At 35.6% G+C, this 21085-nt stretch overlaps 1 protein-coding gene across 1 annotated transcript; it reads right to left on the reverse strand.

Moving 5' to 3' along the window:
- Nucleotides 1-212: 212 nt before the first annotated feature.
- Nucleotides 213-7260, reverse strand: LOC143632520 (uncharacterized). Its single transcript, XM_077101019.1, has 21 exons — nucleotides 7128-7260; nucleotides 6613-6692; nucleotides 6424-6510; nucleotides 6285-6335; nucleotides 5954-6071; nucleotides 5345-5401; nucleotides 5208-5272; nucleotides 5033-5116; nucleotides 4198-4248; nucleotides 4049-4111; nucleotides 3910-3962; nucleotides 3742-3811; nucleotides 3604-3666; nucleotides 3438-3527; nucleotides 3035-3073; nucleotides 2328-2555; nucleotides 2170-2255; nucleotides 1542-1590; nucleotides 1368-1448; nucleotides 1198-1291; nucleotides 213-667 (listed from the first exon to the last, which is right to left on the reverse strand). Exons 1-21 carry the CDS (start codon nucleotides 7258-7260, stop codon nucleotides 501-503), a joined length of 1809 nt encoding a protein of 602 aa, XP_076957134.1. The 3' UTR covers nucleotides 213-500.
- Between the last annotated feature and the right edge of the window lie 13825 nt (nucleotides 7261-21085).

The raw sequence follows: 21085 nt of genomic DNA on the forward strand, positions 1-21085 counted from the left end.
ATAAAAAAAAAAACAAGATTTGAAAACTTAAGTGAGTGAACATATCTAGTTTGCAATAATCAAGAAATTCAACATAAAATTAAAAGCAAACAAACAACTCTTCACTTCAGATCTCAGTATATGTGAAAAACACTTTTCAGATTTTACACAATCCCCCAACTTGAACAGTATATATTTATAAATAATAAGGTCTACATGTTTGTAAATGTTACCAAAAGCTCATAAAACTTCATAAAATAGCATAAATTATTTTTTTTGGAAAAGTTCATAAGCCTTCATTATGCTATCTTGGTACTAGGAGGCCAGCATGCCTTGGTGTTAGCATCAAAACTTATCCCAAGTACTAATTTCATTGAAACCACACGGAATTTCCAACTTCCTAGCATTCATTCTTTCCTAAATCCATTATGGAAAACAAAAAAAACACCGTCCAGACACGATTACTATACAAAACTCCCAACTCAAAAACAAAATCCCATCACGGACATTTGCTTTTCGCTTCAAACATGCAAACCGTTGCGGTTCCCGTTGCTATGGATATTATTGACCCCGTTACCATGCCTATGTGGCGATCCTGCTGGCATCACATTGGTAAACCCGTTTGACTTCATAGCTACACTTTTCTTAAGCAGCACATCTAACTGCCCACTAGCTGCTGCTATAAGCCCTGCAATCATATTTCAATTTTCATAAGATTTCAGCATTCCAACTTTCAATCTATTAACAAATACAATTGTAAAAAGAGTGTCATATTATAAAAGATTAAAAAACACAGGGTAAACTTGCCAAAGTGATATTTATTATAACTTTTATGCATGATAACTATTATAGTATACAAAACTATGATAAAAGATCTAACTTAAAAATATACATTCAAAAAGATTTATAAATGTAATTAACTAACAAAAAATAAATGAACCCATTTAGAGCTTGAAATACTACTAACGAGCCAAGCTCAAGCTTTAAAAATAGAATTTTCAAGAAGACCTCGAGCTAGGGCTCTCGTAAGTTAAACAAGCCGTGCTCTGGATCGGCTCGCCTTGTTTGCTTCTAAATCACTTTATTTAAAAAAAAAATAGACTATTATTGTAACAATAGAGAAAGTTTGAATCACTTTAACCAAACCAACCTACTACATCCCATACTTGTAAATCACATGTAATTATTTATCCTGTAATTGAGCTACAATATTCGTACCTAAGAAAAGCGCAGAAGGTTTTCCCGGCCTGGACTTAAACTCGGGATGAAACTGAACACCAATGAAGTACGGGTGATTGCCAATTTCAATAATCTGCAAATCAAATACAAAAAGTCAAAAACCAAATATCAAATGAATAATCTAATACCAACCTGCATATGTACCCCACCTGCATACGCTGACCACTTTCATCTTTGCCTGTAAAACTCAGACCAGCTTGTTCAAGCTGCGACACCATGTCAGGATTCACCTGATTTAAGTTTAAAGTTTTAAAAATGTCAAGTAGTTTTAGAAAAAATCCACATGACTGCATAAAAAATATTTAGCTTGAAAAAAACCATACCTCATATCGATGGCGATGTCTCTCGTCTATAAACCTGTGATTTCCATACCTAAAAACCAACAAAAAAATAAAAGGATTAATTCCATATACACCCTTACAAACTATTCATATATACTCCAGCAAAACTGAAAATATTATATATGACCGACTTTAATGCTTTTTTACTTAATGACCATTCTACCCCTTTCCATTACAGACCCTACTTTTTAAATTACTCCAATTCTGTTCTCTTGACAGATAATTGAATAATCGAATTTGTATGTTAGAATCAGATAATTAAACAATGTATAATTGCATGATAAATTGATAATTGAAACGTAAGCAGTCTAATATATTGAGGAAACTATTGTTTACGGGTAAAAATGAAACAAATTAAAGATAAAATGGGTAAAGAAAATTTAAGCTAAAAATGGGTAAATAAAAAAATTGGAAATCAACGATGAAATTTTAAAGTTTTAAGAAATAAGGTAAGATGGTCTTATTTGATAATGTTAACCACTTTGTATGGGCACATATGATATTTTCCAAGTTCGTAGGAGTATATATGAAATTGCCCCAATTTACAAAATCCTTGTAAAAATTTCCTTTTACAAAACCCTGAAAAAATGACGTGAATTTGTAAGCTTACAGCTGTGAAGCTTTAGAATTTGCAACTTGAAAATAAGTCCTTCGGGATCCAAGCCGCATAGTACCGCCCATATGAGTTTTTGAACCCTGTTAAAATGGAGTGTATCAAACTAACTGTATACAGGTATTCGAAATTAAAGAAAGTCAAACAACACAAACCTCAGGCATAAATATAACACACGGGTTTTTAGTGTTTTGGTCAAACTCTGTGCTGTTAGCAAATTCAAGACCGAGAACAGATCTTGCATACTCAATCACCGCAGTCTGCATTCCTAAACAAATCCCAAGATATGGGACATTGTTTTCACGCGCGTATTTTGCTGCAATTATTTTACCTTCTACGCCCCTGTCACCAAAACCGCCGGGAACGAGAACACCATCCGCTGACTAAACATATTGTACTTTCGGTTACGTTTAACGGGTCAAATGGGTAAACAATAAAAAATGATAATAAGGAAAAAAAACAAAAGTTGCGTATAAGTGTGCTTTTTATTCAAGATCAAATTGTTATGAAATCATGTTGAGCACGTTTGGGATTGAGTTTGAAAAATGCGTATTGGCTTATTAGTGTTTTCAAAAAGCAAATAAGTTAAAATGTGTTTGGCAATCAAATAAATCTTTCTTAGTTTAGCTTCTTGATAGGGTTAAAAAGCAGTTTTCAAAAAACACCAAATCCTGGCTTTTCAAAATGGCTTTTTGAAAAAGCCAATAAGCATTTTTCAAACTCAATCCCAAACATGCCCTTAATCATGTTTGACGCTACATAAATATTAAAAAAATAAAAAAGAAATCGGGACAAAAAGATTCAGTCAATCAAATCCGACCCGTTTGACCCGCCCATTTTGTCACCTCTAACTTTGACTAACCTTTAAAGAATCCCAAGCAACTCTGTGAACGTCAGGATTCTGTGAAAATAAAAACATTCATCCTGATCTATCAGTAAAAGAAACAAATGCATGCAACACGCACGCACACACACACACACACATATATAGGGGCAGGTTCAAGAGGAAACTAAAAAAAATGGGGAACTGGAGAACTCTTCATTTTACATGGTATCCTTCTTCCCTATCTTAATTCTCCAGAAAAACAAAATATCAGAAAAAAACAAGTCAAAATCGATTCAAATCCTTTTCATTTGTTTCGAGAAATATATCGATCAATTCCGATTCTTTCTTTTTCTCTTGATTCTTTTCCGATCGAGATGTATAGATCTTGTTCATGGATTAACGAAAATGTGCAAAAGCTTATTTATAGATAGATAGTTACTTCAATGGCGGTTGCATCTTCAAGATCACTAGCTGAGACCCAATTAATGACTAATTTCCTTCCGCAAGCAACAGATGCATGCAACAAAGCCTGAAATAAGAATACAACCGTTTAAAAAAAATTTTAAAATGTCTAAAATAAACATCTTGTGTAAATAAAGTGTCACCTTTAATACAGAAAGATAAGAATCTGAAAGACCTGTGTACTTCCCGACCATTGCAACTCTAATCTATATAGATATAAAAAAAACATAAAACATTAGCAAAAAGATAAAATTATGTTAAAACTATCTTAAAAAAATTACCGGCTCATTTAGCTTGTCACAAAGTTGGGCACGAGCCGTCCATTCTCCCAAAACGGGTTTAGATGTGATACTATACAAGAGAACAATTTTTACAAACTCATTAAAAGATAAAATAATTATAATCAGATCATAGATGATAACGATATTAAAACACGTTAGAGAACATACCAAGGAAGGTCTAGGTCTAGCACCTTCAATATTGCCTCGTGTGCTTTTTGGTCCTAAATAAAAAAAGGTAAAGTTAAAGTGTGTATGTTGATATTAAATAAACATGAGTAAAGTTAAATGGTATGCTCATTTTACATACACGTAAGAGTAGAGGTATATGCCATATGTTGGAAACATCGTATAGAGTGACTATGTTTTCCTCCTGAAAGCAAGTAACGATTCATTTATAAAATAAAAAGCTAGATTTTAAAATAAAATTTTCTGAATACTTCTTATTTATCATGTTACCGGGACATGACAAAATCTTGAAAGTTTTTCCTTCACGTTTGTATCCAATTCCTGCATATTTAGTGCTAAAAGAGTTAGTAATCAAACGGATTTGTGTCATATTGATGGTGTTAAGAGGTGGCAAAAAGGATAGTCGTGTTGGGTTGACCTGTAACAACTTTTGTCAAATATGATCACAGCTATTATAACATTTCAGCAATTATCTAACCTTTTGAATACAAATGTAAAAGGTTTAATAAATTAAAATTTTAAAATACACTTTAGGCGACTTTAAACCCATTAGACCCATTAAGAAATGTAACCCAAGTCAGCCTATGATTACATCATTTCAACAATAATGTAACTTTTTACTAAAAAATGTTGGAGATATTATGCAGTTAAAATACAATTTGACTTTCGACCCGTCACAATAAATGAGTCGAATCTGTCGATTAATAAATAAGTAAATGAGTCAAATATGATTATATCATTTCAACAATAATCTAACTTTTTGAATAAAATGTAGGTTTTAAGCATTAAAATACACCTTGGGCAATTTTCGACCTATTTAACCCATTAAAGAATATAACCCAAATCAACCAATTATTAAACAAATGGGGGTCAAAACTGCCAATTAATAAGTCACTTGGTCAAATTAGATTATATCATTTCAACAATAATCTAACTTTATGAACAAAGTGTAGAAGGTGTCATGCATTTAAAACACTCTTTTGACTTTCAACCCATTTGACCTGTTAAAAGACGTAACCCCAATAACCCATTAATAAGTAACCGGGTCCAAATTGCCACCTCTAGTTATCATATAAGCAAAAAAATTGATTATAGAATTTGAGACCGTTGTGCTGCGACAAGCTAATATGTTTGGAGTCAATCCCAAGCTTCTTAATCCCCGAACACTATGTTGGGTAGGTTTCGTTTTCTACAAAGAAAAAAGTATAATTACTTTCACATAAGCAACATTATCAATTTTTTTTCAAAAAAAAAAAACTTTAAATTAAATGTAAACTCACTTGTTCACCAACAGCGTTTAGAACAGGCACAAGGCTGACATGTATTAAACAAAAGTTCCCAGCACCTAAACAGATGGAGCAAATTTAATGACATGAAACATGAGAATTGTTGGGAAGAATTTAACAATAATACTTACCAACACGGTATGAGAATTGTCCAAGTGCCTCAATAAATGGCATTGATTCAATATCCCCTGCATGAACAGGAAATTGTCAGGCAAAAATCATATATATATAGGATTAGAATCATGTGAACTATTTTGAAATTGAAAACTTTGAGAACCACTTTGGACCACAAAAAAAAATTCTTTTTATTTAAAACAAAAAACAATTATAAAACAAAAAGAAAATATCGGTTTAGCAAAATTATACATATATATATATATAACACATATTTTTTATTTTTATACAAGTTATTCTTTATGCATATATGCACAATTAAGATAAATGATAATGTACATATGTGTACATTATGTAAATCGATATTAAATAAAAATATACATGTGTATAATTTGCGTTTTTTTTAAATCGGGATGAAAAATAATATTTTTTTGGTTATTTTACTTTTTTAAAATTTTCGTTTTTTTTTGGTTTATAATTTTTTTATATTTTTTTTTAAAAGAATTTTTTGTGCCTTAAAATGGTTCTCAAAGTTCTCAATTTCCAAAGAGTTCTCTTAGGATCTACATGTGTGTGTGTATATATATATATGCGTGTGTGTATGAGTGCATAATAGCATTACATACCTATAGTACCGCCTAGTTCAATAACACATACATCGGGTGGACCTTCTTTTCCATCAACAGGTATTGCAGCCACACGCTCGATCCAATCTTGAATTGCATCCGTGATATGGGGAACAACCTGAACCATAGATACGACACATATGGTTTAATAGTACAATCTTAACTTATTTCATTAACAAGATTTACAAGGTTTTTATTGCCACACAAGTCTTATTGTGTAGTACCTGAACCATAGATGATACCATTAATGTTTGATAATCCACTCTTAACCTATTTTATTAATATGATTTTCAATGTTTTTATGTCACACACAAGTCGTAATTTGTAATACCTGAACCGTTTTTCCAAGATAATCCCCTTTCCTCTCCTTGTCAATAACCGACTGCATACGATAATTAGAACCAAATCAACCGACAATAAAAAAAGTATCAATTTTGCATCTTACTCTTAATACTTCATTAAAAGGTTACCTGGTAAATCTTTCCGGTTGTGATATTATTATCGCGCGTTAACTTGACATCAAGAAACCGCTCATAGTTTCCAAGGTCCAAATCCACCTTTAAACGAAACATAAATCAATTGAACCCTCACCTATTTATACATTCATAATTACCACTATGAATCAAAACTACTTATATAAAAATCAAATTTTTACTTACTTCTCCACCATCATCCAATACAAAAACTTCTCCATGCTCAAAAGGAGACATTGTTCCTGCATCTTTATTTAGATATGGGTCTGCAAGAAAAACATATAAAAAAAATAACAACTTTATATAGTATTTTTGTTAAATATCATGTGTTAGATAGCAGCAGCTTAATTTGACCATTTTTAAACCAAAAAGAATTAAAAAAAAAATCCATCAGATAGGAAGGGATATATACATACAAGAGTAGAGACAGCCAAAGACCAGTTCTTTGTCATAAAAATTAACTACTAAAATTAATATGATGATTAGACACAAAAGCAAAGCCATCTCAATAATCTAAATTATCCAATTATCCATTGGGGAAAAACAATGAGAGCTTTTTATTGGGTCCCACCAGCAAATCCCATCTTCTTCAACAACCTTCAAACTATATGTATATATATATTATCCAAATGATATCCATTGTATTTTAATCCTAATTACATGCATAAAATTATCATGATAGAAAAAAATGAAACACAAACCGATTTTAATCGAAGTGACACGAAGACCGCAGGCTTGAAGAAGAACACCAATACTGCTCGCAGTTACTCCTTTTCCAAGGCCACTAACAACACCTCCAGTCACAAGAACATACTTCATCTCTTTTTGTTTCATACCTGCTGATTTACAACCAATTTTTTAACCCCCAATATATTTTCTAGTTAGCCAGCCACCTGGGCTGAATGAGATGATACGTAAAACCCAGAAACAAGAAAAGGATATAATTTTTGCATATGGATGAAGAAAATGAAAATAATAATAATAATATACCTCTAGGTTGAAGGTTGAAGGAGGAAGAATGTGAATGTGAATGTTAATGAAGAAAGATGTGGCGGCTATATATGCAGTTAGTTTGGTTTAGGGGAAGAAGAATAAATAGTAAACTTCTTATACTTGCTACTAAAACCCCTACAACCCATTTCACATCACCCAAACCCTTTTCGCATTTTCTCTTTTTATTTATTTATTTATTATTGTTATTATTATTATTTTAATTATTTGAGTTCGAAGGCTACCGCAACGGAAGTCTTATAAAATTAAAACGTAACTAAACATTTAACCGAATACACGCTGACTGAGTTATAGTTTACCTATATAATAGTGATTATAAATAAATACAATAAAAGATGATGTGTCAAGGCATAAACGAAAACGTAACAAAACATTGATAAAGCATAACAGTCATATATGCTAGCCTTCTTGTCTTGAATATATGTAATTGTAATTACCTGCACACGCCACAAAGACGCTGCCAAACCTTGTGCCATATGTGGGGCCTATCTGGTATTGGTACCTATACAATACGGGTTCGAAAGAAGCCAATTTAGTTATAAGTAAAGTCAAAGTAGATAAAAGTATGATCATGAAGAGATTATAAATATCGAGCTAATGGCGTAGTTTTGTGATACAAAAACTGGCCTGCCATGTAACTATTGTAATGGAAGATATATCCTTAGATGAATATATATATATATATATATATAAATATATATATATAGCGCTTAACGTTGTGACTTGATAGGAATACTACTTACAAATTGAACCTTGAACTGCTGTTAATGTTAATTGTTAAAAAACATAACTAATTTGGTCTTAAGTTATTGAACCCATCAAGCAAAATTGGTCTTGGACCTTACCACACAAGACTAAACTTCTATGCGTGATAGAGATCACATAGATCCTAAGGGTTCATTTGGAATAGATATTCGCAAAACATGACCTAGACTGGTTCTCGTAAAAAGGTTTATGCTATAACATCACGTAAATTTCGGGCCAAAAATGTCAAAGAATCAAAGTCAAATAACCAAAACTACCAATTTCTAAACTCAAGGGGCTAAAATGAAAATTCTGAATTTTCTGACCCATCGCGCTACGCGATGGATCAGAAGAGCGCCCCATCGCGTACCGCGATAGGGTCTCTGACACGCAGTGACACGTGTGCCACGTGGCACACGGTGGCAACTTCTGCCGCCACGTGTCACCACGTTCGCCACGTGGCGCGGCGCCTGCCACGTGTCGCCACGTGGCAGGCCTATACATTGACTCATCAAGCCTACATCGCGGTACGCGATGGGCTTGCCAAGGGACCCATCGCGTACCGCGATGGGATCCAAATTCAGCCTATAAATAGGCAGCCACGGGTTTGATCCATCCACACCTCAAAAACACACACATTACTCTCTCTCTAACTTCTCTCACTACCTCGAAATACGTGCCATCGATCTACCTTGTTTTGTGTGCCCCGATTCCTCGTTTTCTGTGCCCTATACCTCGATAAACGTGCCAGTTCCCGACGACATTATATACAAGAAGAAGGTGTTGTCCCGACGTCCCGACGATCGTATCGAGGTACGTGCCACGACGTGTTGATGTTCGATTCAAGTGTTCAAGCAAAGGGCTGATCAAGCGAACGTAGATAAAGAAAGTAGAGTCGAAGTGCTGCCCAAGTATCTAGGGTATTTCTAAGCCAAGCAAGGTAGGCATAATGCCCGACCAAAATAATATTAAAATATTATAAAGGCTTAATACCCCAAGTCAATGTTATTCTCGATAAAAATAGAAATAAATAACAAAGAAAATAAAGAAAGAAAAATGATATATATATATATATGAGTATATATATGTATATAAATATTCTTTGTTATAAAATATATTATTTAAGTATAATGAGTATACTTAAATAATAAAGAAAGGAATACGTTTCTTAAAGAAGAAGAAACGTCGGGTATTATGAATAAACTAAAGGTTTATAAATATTACTTTTCAACTAAAGGTTTTAAAGTAGAAAAGAAATTATGAACTAAAGGTTCATCGAGATAAATAAGACTAAAGGTCTTAAGCCGGATCGTTTATCCGACTAACAAAAAGTTATACTCGTACTATAGGTGCGAGATAGCAAGAGAAAGACTCACGGACGGTGTTGGAAGCCGATCCCATTTGAAAGGTGAATGCGCCCCACTTTCATAGAACCTGATTTCAAACGAGTCAACTTGATTATGTGAAAAACTTTACGTGAGACTAAGTGTCTCTAAAAACATTGTAAATAAGAGTATAGCCTAGCCCTCAGGCTGTAGTATACGTTTGTCTGGATCCTTACATATGTGGTATGCGGTGGGCACATCGCACCACACCTGGTCACGACCTCCAGCCACGATGGGCCGAACCAAAGTATGTTCGAGTGAGAATGACCTTGTGTATATTTAGGGTACCTAAGTACGTTGAAACGCTGCGGTGTTTTGCTAAGGTGACCTAGTGTAGAGACTCGAGTTTATGATGATTGTTTAACTTGATTATTCCTAAGCCAAGATGGGCCGAGGCTTACGTGGTCTCGAGGGGTGATTAAGTAAAGAAAATATTTTTAGCGTCAGCATATTCACCAGCATTCGTTGCTGACGTATTTTATAACATTTTGCAGGTAATCAAGATTAGAGCTTGTGATGACGAAAAAGCTCAAGAATCTGATGGCTCGGATAATTTTGTGTAAATATTGTGGTTTTATAAAACATATAAACAAGTAAATACTAAACGAGACTTTCGTCTCGTCTTTTTTTTGGTTGTAAATATTTATAATATAAATCCACATGTTTTTATAAGTCTTCCGCATTAACCCGCTACTCTGATACATTTACAAATGTGGTACCAACTATTGATCACACTCCTAGGCCTTAGATGAGGGTGTGACAGGTTGGTATCAGAGCCATCGATCTTAGCGAATTGGTTATCATAAAACAATACCCAAGCTTCGATCCAAGCATAGGAAATATTTAGTTGTTTATTTGAATAGGGATAAGATTGGTTGGTAACCCTTTCTTTCCCTCTCCACAATCTAAACCACCTATCAAGATGTCTTACGAGAAGTTAATGGAGTATTATGATAATGAAGTGAGAAGAGCGAGGAAGTACTACAAGTTCCCAAGAGACATCATGAGTAAGGACTACTTTGAATCATTTTTCAAAGAACACAACCAAAATCCCAATCCAAGTCCAATCTACCACCTAGATAACACTCCACATCAAACATACCAACCCCCTCGACATTCAAGTTATCATCCGTCAAGCCTACCCATGTATCAACCATCCGAAATACCAACATATCAACCCACCGAGATCCCGCCATATTATCCATCCGGAAGTTCAACACACTTACCACCAAATCCTCATCCTTCATATGCTTTCCTCTCCAATTTACCAATCAAGGAGGAACCAAAATCTCCTTCATCCGACTAGATGCAATGCCACTCCGATCAACAAAGGTGGCATATCGGCACTTCAACTATGGATTCTGCCGACTCTTGCATCAACAAGGAAGGACCCTCTCACAAACCCAAGATGAGGGTAATAATGCCATATGAAAAGATTCACATGCCCGCAATGACTGAAGAGGAACTAGAAGAGGAACCAGAAGAGGAACCAGAGGAAGAAACCGACCCTGAGGAGAAATATCCTGACAACCCAAATGAGGTAACCACACCGGAGGAAGAACAACATTCAATCCCAAGCTATGGCTCTGTAGATCCATACATGAAATTTCTCCATGAACTCAAGGGTAAGGCGTCATCAAGCTTTCCACCATACCAAGGCGAAATTCCATCCATTAAAGAACAGGCCAATGAGATCCGCGAGGAGTTTCCCATAATAGTAATTAATAATATTTGAAGGCAACCCATGTTGCGCAATTACCTTGAACCTTGCAACTCCCTATGTTATCCTTACATCCGTTAGATGTTTACACCCATGTATGCTCGAATAGAATGATTACCTATACACAAAGAAATGTTGGAATCATTATAGCATAGTTGGTTGTTCGTTCGTAGGAGGTAAACTGTGTATGCCGAATATACGAATAAACACGGATATTATGACTCCGTGGTATGTAATCGTTTGGTGCTCACGGTGAGCATGTATCGGTTATGCTGACATGCAAAAGGATATTGAAATCATGCATATTAAACATTAATCTTTGTTGAGAAAGATCTATATGTCAGTTGGTGACAAGGATTATGAAACATATTTAAACGTTAACCGACGTCAGGTTAAGTCAATATGTTATTATATTTGTGGGACATATATACTAGATGCCGGTATGTGTAATATATATGATAATATTTGGTGTGTATGTGTACCTGTTGTTATGATTGAGCTGGTAATGAGTTATATGGTGAGATTAGTATTGATTACTGCGTACGGAATGAGTACGGCAGAATGACATAAAAAGAGTAACTCCAATGATGGAGATTGATATGATTCAGTTGATTGCTCAAAGATAGCAGATGATGATACCGATGTCGTATCACAGATCACTGCTAGTGTTGATGCAAAAGTGATCACAGAATTATAGATCGAGCAATCACATGATTATGAATATTTCAATTCTTAGTGTTATTACTAAGAGTGATATTGTCCCACCGGATACTATTGTGACTACAAGTATTAGTTATAAACTAAACATGAATAGTAGTCGTAATGAATTAGATCCGGTGTGAAGGATATGTTTGTTGTTTGTGGTAAGGAAATTATTAATAGTGTACTGATGGTAAAGGGAGGAATAGATTAGCGAGTGGATAGAAAAGATCGAAATGGTTAAGGATGTTGGTAAGAGTCTAGAACATTGTGTAGTGAAATATGCTACAGATATGTTGGTAGATTATGTTGTATCGTGATGGAACACGATGGTACAAAATTATAGTTAGAAAATTTTTGCTCAGATGATATGGTCAGGATTTAAAATTCTTGTGCTAGAGCACTTTTATACGAATAATTAAGTTCAGAGACTGGAAACTGAGCTATGGAAGATAGAAATGTTGTGTGCTGATCACTTAGAACGCGCTAATCATTTAAAGGAATTGTCATGTCAGGTAACATGGCTAATTACTCCTGAAGCTAAGCGAAGTGAGCGCTATATTGGGGACTAACTCCATCGATAAGGAGTATAGTCAATCCTGTAAAATATACAACCTTTGGAAGGGTTGTGTCACAAGCTAGCATCGATATACTTAACTCTATGGGAAGCGGACTGGAAGGACGTTAGGTAAGACGTCGGGTGTTAAAGAAGAGAAGTGATAAAGGCATAGTGCAAGATAAACCTTTGAATAAGTAGGTAAGTCCTACAACCCAGAATTATACTAAGACTAGTTCTGGTGTGAAAACATGAACCGCATAAAGGGTCCTTCCCTAAATGTGGAAAATATGGTTATCGGCAGGAAGAAGAATGTCGAGTGATAGTAGGCCACAGGTGTAGTAAAGATGGACGTAATGCCACAATTGTAGAACCAAGTGAAGCCATGTGAACCGACAACCCCAACACATTCGTGTACAACCACTCCGAACCCAACAACTTCAATAACAATCCATCCAAAGAAATCAAATTATGCCAAACAGTTGTACTTGTTAGGAATGTGGCAGTAAGAACGTTTCAAGAGAAATTGCCCAAAGTTGAACCAAGGTGTTGTTGGAAGATGAACCTAATGACAGCATCAACCTCTGATCAAGCAAGGAGCCGTGCTTTTGGGAGTAATTCAAATAAAGCAAGTCATGATCCAAAAGTGGTATTAAGTACGTTGTAGTTTTAAATCAATAGACTTTAGCGATATTTTTACGGTCGTCGATAGAAGTTAGCTCCTGTTAACCTCCTATCATTTGGAAAGATACCGATTAGTGAACCTATAGAACCCTATACTGTAGAATAGCTAACGGTAAACCCCTAATGGTTAACTAAATTGTTCGGAATTGTCCTATTATTCTGAATGATTAACCTTTCCTTATTGACCTACGACCAGTAAAGTAAGAAGTTTTGACGTAATAGTTAACATGGATTGGCTAACTCAACATGAAGCTGAAATCAAATATGAAAAGAAGATGATTAGAAGCTCTCTTTCGGACGATGAAGCGATTAGATACAGAGAAAAGTGTACGGTATTATGTTACCACTCTAATCTCATCTTGAGATGGTATAATATTTACGTCAAGAAGACGTGGTGCATTTAACAAACGTGATTGCCACAGATTTATAAGAAAACATATAGAAGACATTCCGGTGTTACGTAATATCCGAAATTTTTCCCAGAAGAACTTCCTGGATTACCGCCAACCCGACAGGTCGAATTTAGAATCGATTTAATACCTCAAGCTGGCTCTGTGCTAAAGCATCTTACCGATTTGCACCGTCCGAGATGCAAGAATTATCCAATCAGTTACAAGAATTGTTGGATAAGGTTTTATACGACCTAGTTAGTCACCATGGGGTGCACCAGTTTTAATTGGGAAATGAAGGACGGAAGTGTTAAGATATGTATTGATTAGGGAGAATTGAATAAATTGACGATCAAGAATAGGTATTCACTTCTTCGATGTAAATGTTCTATTTAACCAACTGCAAGGGGCGATTTATTTTCAGAAAATTTGTCTTAGATATAGTTATCACCAAATGAAAAGTCCTAGAGGAGGACGTTGCAACAACAGCATTTCGGACTCGTTACGGCCATTATGAATTCTTATTTATGCCGTTCGGGCTAGCAAATGCGCCGGCAGTGTTCATGGAACTCATGAACCGAGTCTGAAAACTTTATTTTGACAAATTCGTCATAGCATTCATTGATGATATCTTGATATATTTGCAATGTAAAGAAGAGCACGAACGACGTTTAAGGAAAATTGTGGAAGTGTTAAGGCAAGAGGAGTTGTACGCGAAGTTTTCGAGATGTGATTTTGAATAAAGAAGGCATAATCCCTTGGTCATGTTGTAAACCATCAAGGAATACACGTTGATCTGAGTAAGGTAGAAACCATTAAAATTGGCAGTCACCCAAGGCGCCAAAGGAAATGCGCCAATTTTTTAGGACTAGCCGGAGACTATCAGCGGTTTATTAAAGAATTTTTAGCATTACCCAACTCATAATTCTTTGTACGACACAAATGTACAAATTTTATAGATGATAAAGACCGCAATCTCATACTCAACAAAGATGGGTCAGGTTGTTAAGTGATTATGACTGTGACATCCGTTATCACCCTGGCAAGGCTAACGTCGTAACCGATGCCTTGAGTAGGAAAGATCGGGTTAAGCCATTGCGAGTGCGGGTGCTGGGGATGATAGTCCAGTCGAACCTTGCGGACCTGTTCGAGTCGCTCAACGTGAGGCGTTGAAAGAGGAACAATTGGAAAAGGAGGGACTTTACGGCAATGAGAAGAATTTCGAACAGCGTGTGGACGAAATTCTCTACTTCAAAAATCGGGTTAGGATTCCGACCCTCCATGACCTTCGTAAATTAATCATTGACGAAGCGCATAGATCGAAATATTCCATACATCCGGGATCGGATTAAGTCTATTGATGAGACGAACATCTGAAAGGATTTTGTTAATGACCGAGTGTGGAGAAAGATATGGTTACGTATGTTGGTGAAAATTTAAGTTATGCAAGAGATAAGGCTGCATACCGAAAACCCTTGGGAACGCCACAACGACAGAAAATTCGCCAATGATAGTGGGAATAAATTACAATGGGTTTCGGGACGCAAATCCCCAAGATATATCAAAGGCATGAGGTAAATTGGGTAATCGCGGATCGATTAATCAATCCCCGCATTTCATCCCAATTCATGTCGATTACCACAATGAATTCTCGCCCAAATTCATGTTGGCGAAATGGTATCTCGTCGTGGAGTACCATTTTCAATTATCTCAGATCGAAATAGTCATCCTACTTCCAATATTGGAAGGCGGGGAAGGAAGCATCGAGAGCTTGAAGCTTTCTATGGGTGAAGTATTTATCACCAATTTGTTAAATTGAAAATGGGCGTCAATCAAGCCATAAGATTTGAATTGATTCGAAAAAACAATCAATCGAATTTGTAATATTTATGATAAGCTGAAAGCAGCGCGAGATTGGCAAAGGATTTATGCCAACATTCAAAGGAAACCATTGCCGCTGGAAAGAGGTGACAAGGTATTTTTAAAGCATCACCTTAGAGAGAGGTGATATGAGGTTTGGCAAAACCGAAAATAACTTCTTAATATATTGGACCTCATGAGACTATCTCCATGATTGGTCATTTTGTTTATCGATTAAAGTACTCCAGGGGCTAAGTACTATACATGATGTTTTACCATGTATACGGATTGAAAAGTACCTAAGCGATGAGGCAACGAAAGTACTAGTAATGGAGGTACTCATAGAAGTCATACTTGATATCATAAATAATTCCGTATAGATAGTAGACGGGAAAACTAAACAGTTTGGGCACACCAAGCTTTATTGATTAAGATTAAGTGGAATTCACAGCGAGGACCAGATTATACTTGGTAACGCGAGGGTGTATTCTGAAGGAAAAACCCCCCACCTTTCTCTCGAAGGGAGATAGAGGGAGTGTAAAATTTCGAGGACGAAATTTCTTAACGGGGGGAGAATGTAACGATTCCGACGAAACCAGGTATACCTTAACCGCTAGACGTTAGTTACGTCATATGTAATGTCGGGTACATGAGTTACCATGGTAATTATACGAGAATACATGGTTCATTGTATTGATTGTACGTGAATATATAATTCACCGTATTGAATATGCGATCAAACGATCGATAGTTATTGAAACCCGAACGAATCGAGGGTTCAAATATAGACGAGATATATGATATTTAGTGATGTTTACGAAGTATTAAAGCTTCGGGATAAGTGAATTAAGGCACAGAAAAAGAATTTCGATTTAATGGTACGTCGGTACATTAAACGAAACCGTTAATACCAAACCAAGCAAGAGACAATCGATCAAGCCGAAAAAGATGCGAAATTATTAATAATACGATGTTTTAAGTTAACGAAAGTCATGGTTTGAGTTTTTTTTAAAGTTCTTAAGTCGGTTTTATATAAATTTCATTTTTAGCCGAAAAACGACCGTTTTAGCCTCGTTTTAAGCCGAATTAAACATTTAACCGAAAAACGAACTGAACCAGATTATCCAAAACATTATCCGGATTACGAGAATCCAAACATGTGGCCTAAAATGAAGAGGTGGGTCCCACCCCACCCCTCCAAGAGACCGATCGGACTACCACCCCCACAAACCCACTTCATTTTTCTTTTTTCACACAAACTCATCCAACAATCTCCAATCCTCTCAAGATCATGATCCAAAACCGAGAGTTTTTAGCAAGAAAACAAGGTAAATAAGCGAGTTAATCACGTTTCCATCTTCGTTTCTTAAGTTTATTTGCAAGAAAATGAGGTTTCAAAGATGAAAACCGATTCTTGCATGATCAAGTGATGTATACGGGTTATACAAGGGATCTTGGTCCAAGAAAGGGGTTAAACGAACCAAGAACGAATTTTTACGGTTTAAATCTTTGTTTTAGTATCATAACCGTAACCATGAAAGAAATGGCTTGATCATGAGTGTAACTTGCTTGGTATTGTGGTATGTTGTTTGTAGGCTCTGTGTTTAGTGGTAGATAAGGCGGAAAGACGAGTTTGTAGCTTGTAGTGGCGGAAAACGAAAGGTATATTCGGTTTATGTTCGGTGTATGTGTTTTGGGACAGATTGTTGATGGTTTAGAGTTAGGTCATGAAATTTTACAGGGATGTTCTACACATGAAAATAAGAGTTCTGTGAATTTTTGGTAATTTTTGGACAAAGGATGAATATTTGGTGAATTTAATGCTCGGTTTTGGCCAAAAATGGTGAAAAATAGTTAAATATCATGAAAAATTCTGGAAAATTGCAGATAAGCTTTTAATATCATGTATAAGTCACACACAAAATTTGAGGTCAGTTGGAGAAGTCTAAGTAGGCTTTTCGGTTAAACGAGTTCTAGGGATTCTAGCTCGGTTTTAGTGAAAATGGCATGTAAAAGGGGATTTTGGTTCTGGAAAAATTACAGGGAACTATGTGGATGGCAGGGGACATCCAGGAAAAATTTTGGATTTTTCTAAGATCGTTTGGTATTTACGACATATTTAATGTTTAAATGGTGTTTAAAAATAGATAAATAAATTTTAAATATAGAAATTAATTCTGGAAATATTTTTATAAAATTTCCCACTGTTAAAAAGTGATTTGTGCAAAATTTCAAGATCCGATAGTAAACGGATAAGTATTTGTGCTAATTATCAAACTTTTAAAGTTAAAACGCGTAAACCGGTGAAGTTCGCTTAAGCGAGCTGACTGGTGTATAAAAACCTTAAAAATGGACTATTTTCATATAATTGAGTTAAACAAGTTAAAATGAATCATCCGAAAATAATTCGGATGATTTGGGTATTTTTAACCGATTTAACAGTTTCCGGTACGCCAAAGACGGAAACGGGTCCCGAGGTCAATCGGGGCGTCTAAACCGAGTACTAAATTCACCACTTTAATTAAATGATCAGTCAAAGACTATTTTCGGGTCGTGTGTGACCAAACTCATTTTTGGAACGTAAAAACGAATAACCGTGCTAGGCACGCAAAACGAGAAAAACAACTAATAGTAATTATGACCATGGAACTCTAAACGATATCACAATCTGAGTCCGGAGAAGTGTTTATGGGTTAACCTTGCCCCCAGAACGGGTACAGTGCTGGGTTAACAGTGTCCCCAGATGTACTGGTTAACTTGGTTAAAGTTATATTAATAATGAGTGTATAGTAACGATCGTAGGGATCATATTACAGATTGGACGTGTTAACTGATAATGATTGTTGTTACCTGCTTGCATGTGCTAAGGTGAGTTTCACGAGCCCTTTTTTCTGAATTGTTTCAAATGTTTTCCCGGGGCGGAAGCATGTTACTACTGAAATATTTAAGTACATACTGAACGCATGGATTTGCGTGGATTTTACTGAACGCATGGATTTGCGTGGATTTATATATATTGTTTATTGTACGGGAATCGTACGGAAATGTACTAAGATGGTAATTGTCTGAGTTGTTAATATTGTAAGGTCCCGCAACAGTGTTCTGGGTTAACAGTGTCCCCAGATGTCATTGGAAGTGTTCTGGGTTAACAGTGTCCCCAGAGGTTATTGGAAGTGTTCTGGGTTAACAGTGTCCCCAGAGGTTATTGGAAGTGTTCTGGGTTAACAGTGTCCCCAGAGATTATTGGAAGTGTTCTGGGTTAACAGTGTCCTCAGAGGTTATTGGAAGTGTTCTGGGTTAACAGAGGTTTCACTTGTGGGCTCAGCATAATTACATCGATAATATTATATTTTGATATTGATATATCATGGTTTATAAAAATTGTGAAACTCACCAACTATTCGTAGTTGACCCGTTTTCTCACATGCTTTTCAGGTACAACTAAGATAAGGTGATTGCTTACGTGCTAAGTGCTTGATGTGTGTAAGATTTGCGTGCGGGATGTTAGGATACGTTATAACAAATAGAGTTATGTATCGTATGGTATGATGTGTGTATCACCTAGACGGTAATGAAATACGAGATAATGTAATTTTGAAGTATATTAATGCATTCAGTTTTCTTTATAAACAATGTGGTTGATATCAGAGGTGTCTGTCGCATCCCGTTTACGTTTCCGCTGCGGTTGCGGGGTGTTACAAATGTCACAGGCGTCAACTAACAAAATTCCAAGATTTATAGGACATGACAACTATATTAAATGGAAGATTATGTTTAAGGCTGCCGTGTGTTATAATGATGTGGAAATGTGGAATTCAATCAAAAATGGACCTTATGTCCCTAATGTCACTAACAACAAGCAAACGGTTGAAAGACAGATGAGAAAGAAAGATGATAAAGCACTTTCTATGCCGAAGCTTGGCCTGTCTTGGGAAACATTGACTAGTGTGGCTCATCACACTACTGCAAAGGCTATGTTTGATGCCATTGTGGAAATGTTTGAGGGGAAACACTGAACTTAAAGATATTAAGAAGGACAGACTAAAGCAGCAGCTAGATAGATTCAAGTTCAAAGAAGGGGAAAGATTGAAATCTGTTTTGCATAGGTTTGTTTATATCGTCAATGAAATCCGAACCACTAACCTTGCAATAATAGACTTTGATCTAAACAAGAAGCTATTGTTATATTTGTCTGAAGAATGGTATACTGCAAGCAAATTCATCAAAGAAAAAGTTAACTTCCCAACTTTCAAGCTTGATGATGTCATATGCTTTTTGCAAGCTGCTGAGCATGAAATGATTGAGAATAAGATGATAAAGGAAGATAAGCCAAGCTTCCAAGTGGCTAATGCTCTTATTCCACCTATGGGGAATCTGTCAACAAAGAACCAACGACAAATACCCATAATTGAAGAACCAAGTGAGTATGGTGCTGAAGCACCAAGAGTGTTTGTTGCTGGTCAGTCAAGCAATCAAGGAGGACAACCAAGATTCAATGTTCAATTGATAGATGATAGTGATAAATCAATGGCTAGTGGTCAAGCACCCAATGTTGCTGGAAATGTTAATCATGGAAATGAGTATCAAGCTCTTTTCTCTATGTTCACTGAATCTTATAATGCATTTGTTGCCAAGAATTTGATTCATACAAGTGTAGTTCAAGAAGACCTTGAGCAGATTGATGCAGATGATTTGGAAGATATGGATTTGAAGTGGCAGGCTGCAATGCTAGCTGTAAGAAGTAAAAAACTGCATAATAGAACTGGTAGGTCATTGGTGCTTGGGCCAAATGACATGAATAGGTTTCACAAGTCCAAAGAAATTTGATACAATTGTCAATTACCAGGACATTTTGCAAGAGAATGCAACCAGCCAAGACTGTTCCAAAATAACAATAACCAACAAAGAAATCAGTTCCAATTCCAAAACCAGAATCAGGGTCAACAAAGGCAGTTTAACAACAACAACTTTCAACAACAAAATCATCAACACGTAATCCCACAGTAGCAACCATATAAGAGAAACCAACAAGTACCTCCACAAGCTCCCTTCAATCAGAACAGAAACAAAGCAAATCAACCAAGAAATTATGGGAATATTGCATTAGCTCAACCACAAGAAGAATGTTTATTTGATTAGAGCAACCATGTTGATGATATTGAAAAAGCCAATGTAGAAGTCATGGCAAAGATTGATAATGAAGCAGAGTCCTCTTCATCTCAGGTACATTCAAATCTCACAAATCTTGAATTGCTTGAAATGAATGATTCTTTGAAAAAGAAAACTAGTAATTTGCAAAGTGAATGCTTTAAGAAACAAAGCATCATAAATGTGTATGAAATGAGTTATGTGACATATGAAAACCAAATCAAAAGTTTGGAACAAGATTGTATGGACAATTACATCATTCAGTCAAGATATATTATTGAAATTGAAGAACTGAAGAATATGTATCTTGATGAGAAGTTGAAAAATACTCAACTTCAAGTTGAGGTAGACTTTTTAAAGAATTTGGTGTCAAATGGAAATATTTGTGGTAAGTTGAAAAATATCAAGGAAGAAGATAAGTATAAAGTTGTTCCCCTACCTTTTAATGATAATTACTCATTAA

The sequence above is a fragment of the Bidens hawaiensis genome, unplaced genomic scaffold (assembly GCF_021521415.1).
Source record: "Bidens hawaiensis isolate Kalapana, Puna unplaced genomic scaffold, B.hawaiensis_p1.1 tig00006395_1, whole genome shotgun sequence".
NCBI lineage: Eukaryota > Viridiplantae > Streptophyta > Magnoliopsida > Asterales > Asteraceae > Bidens > Bidens hawaiensis.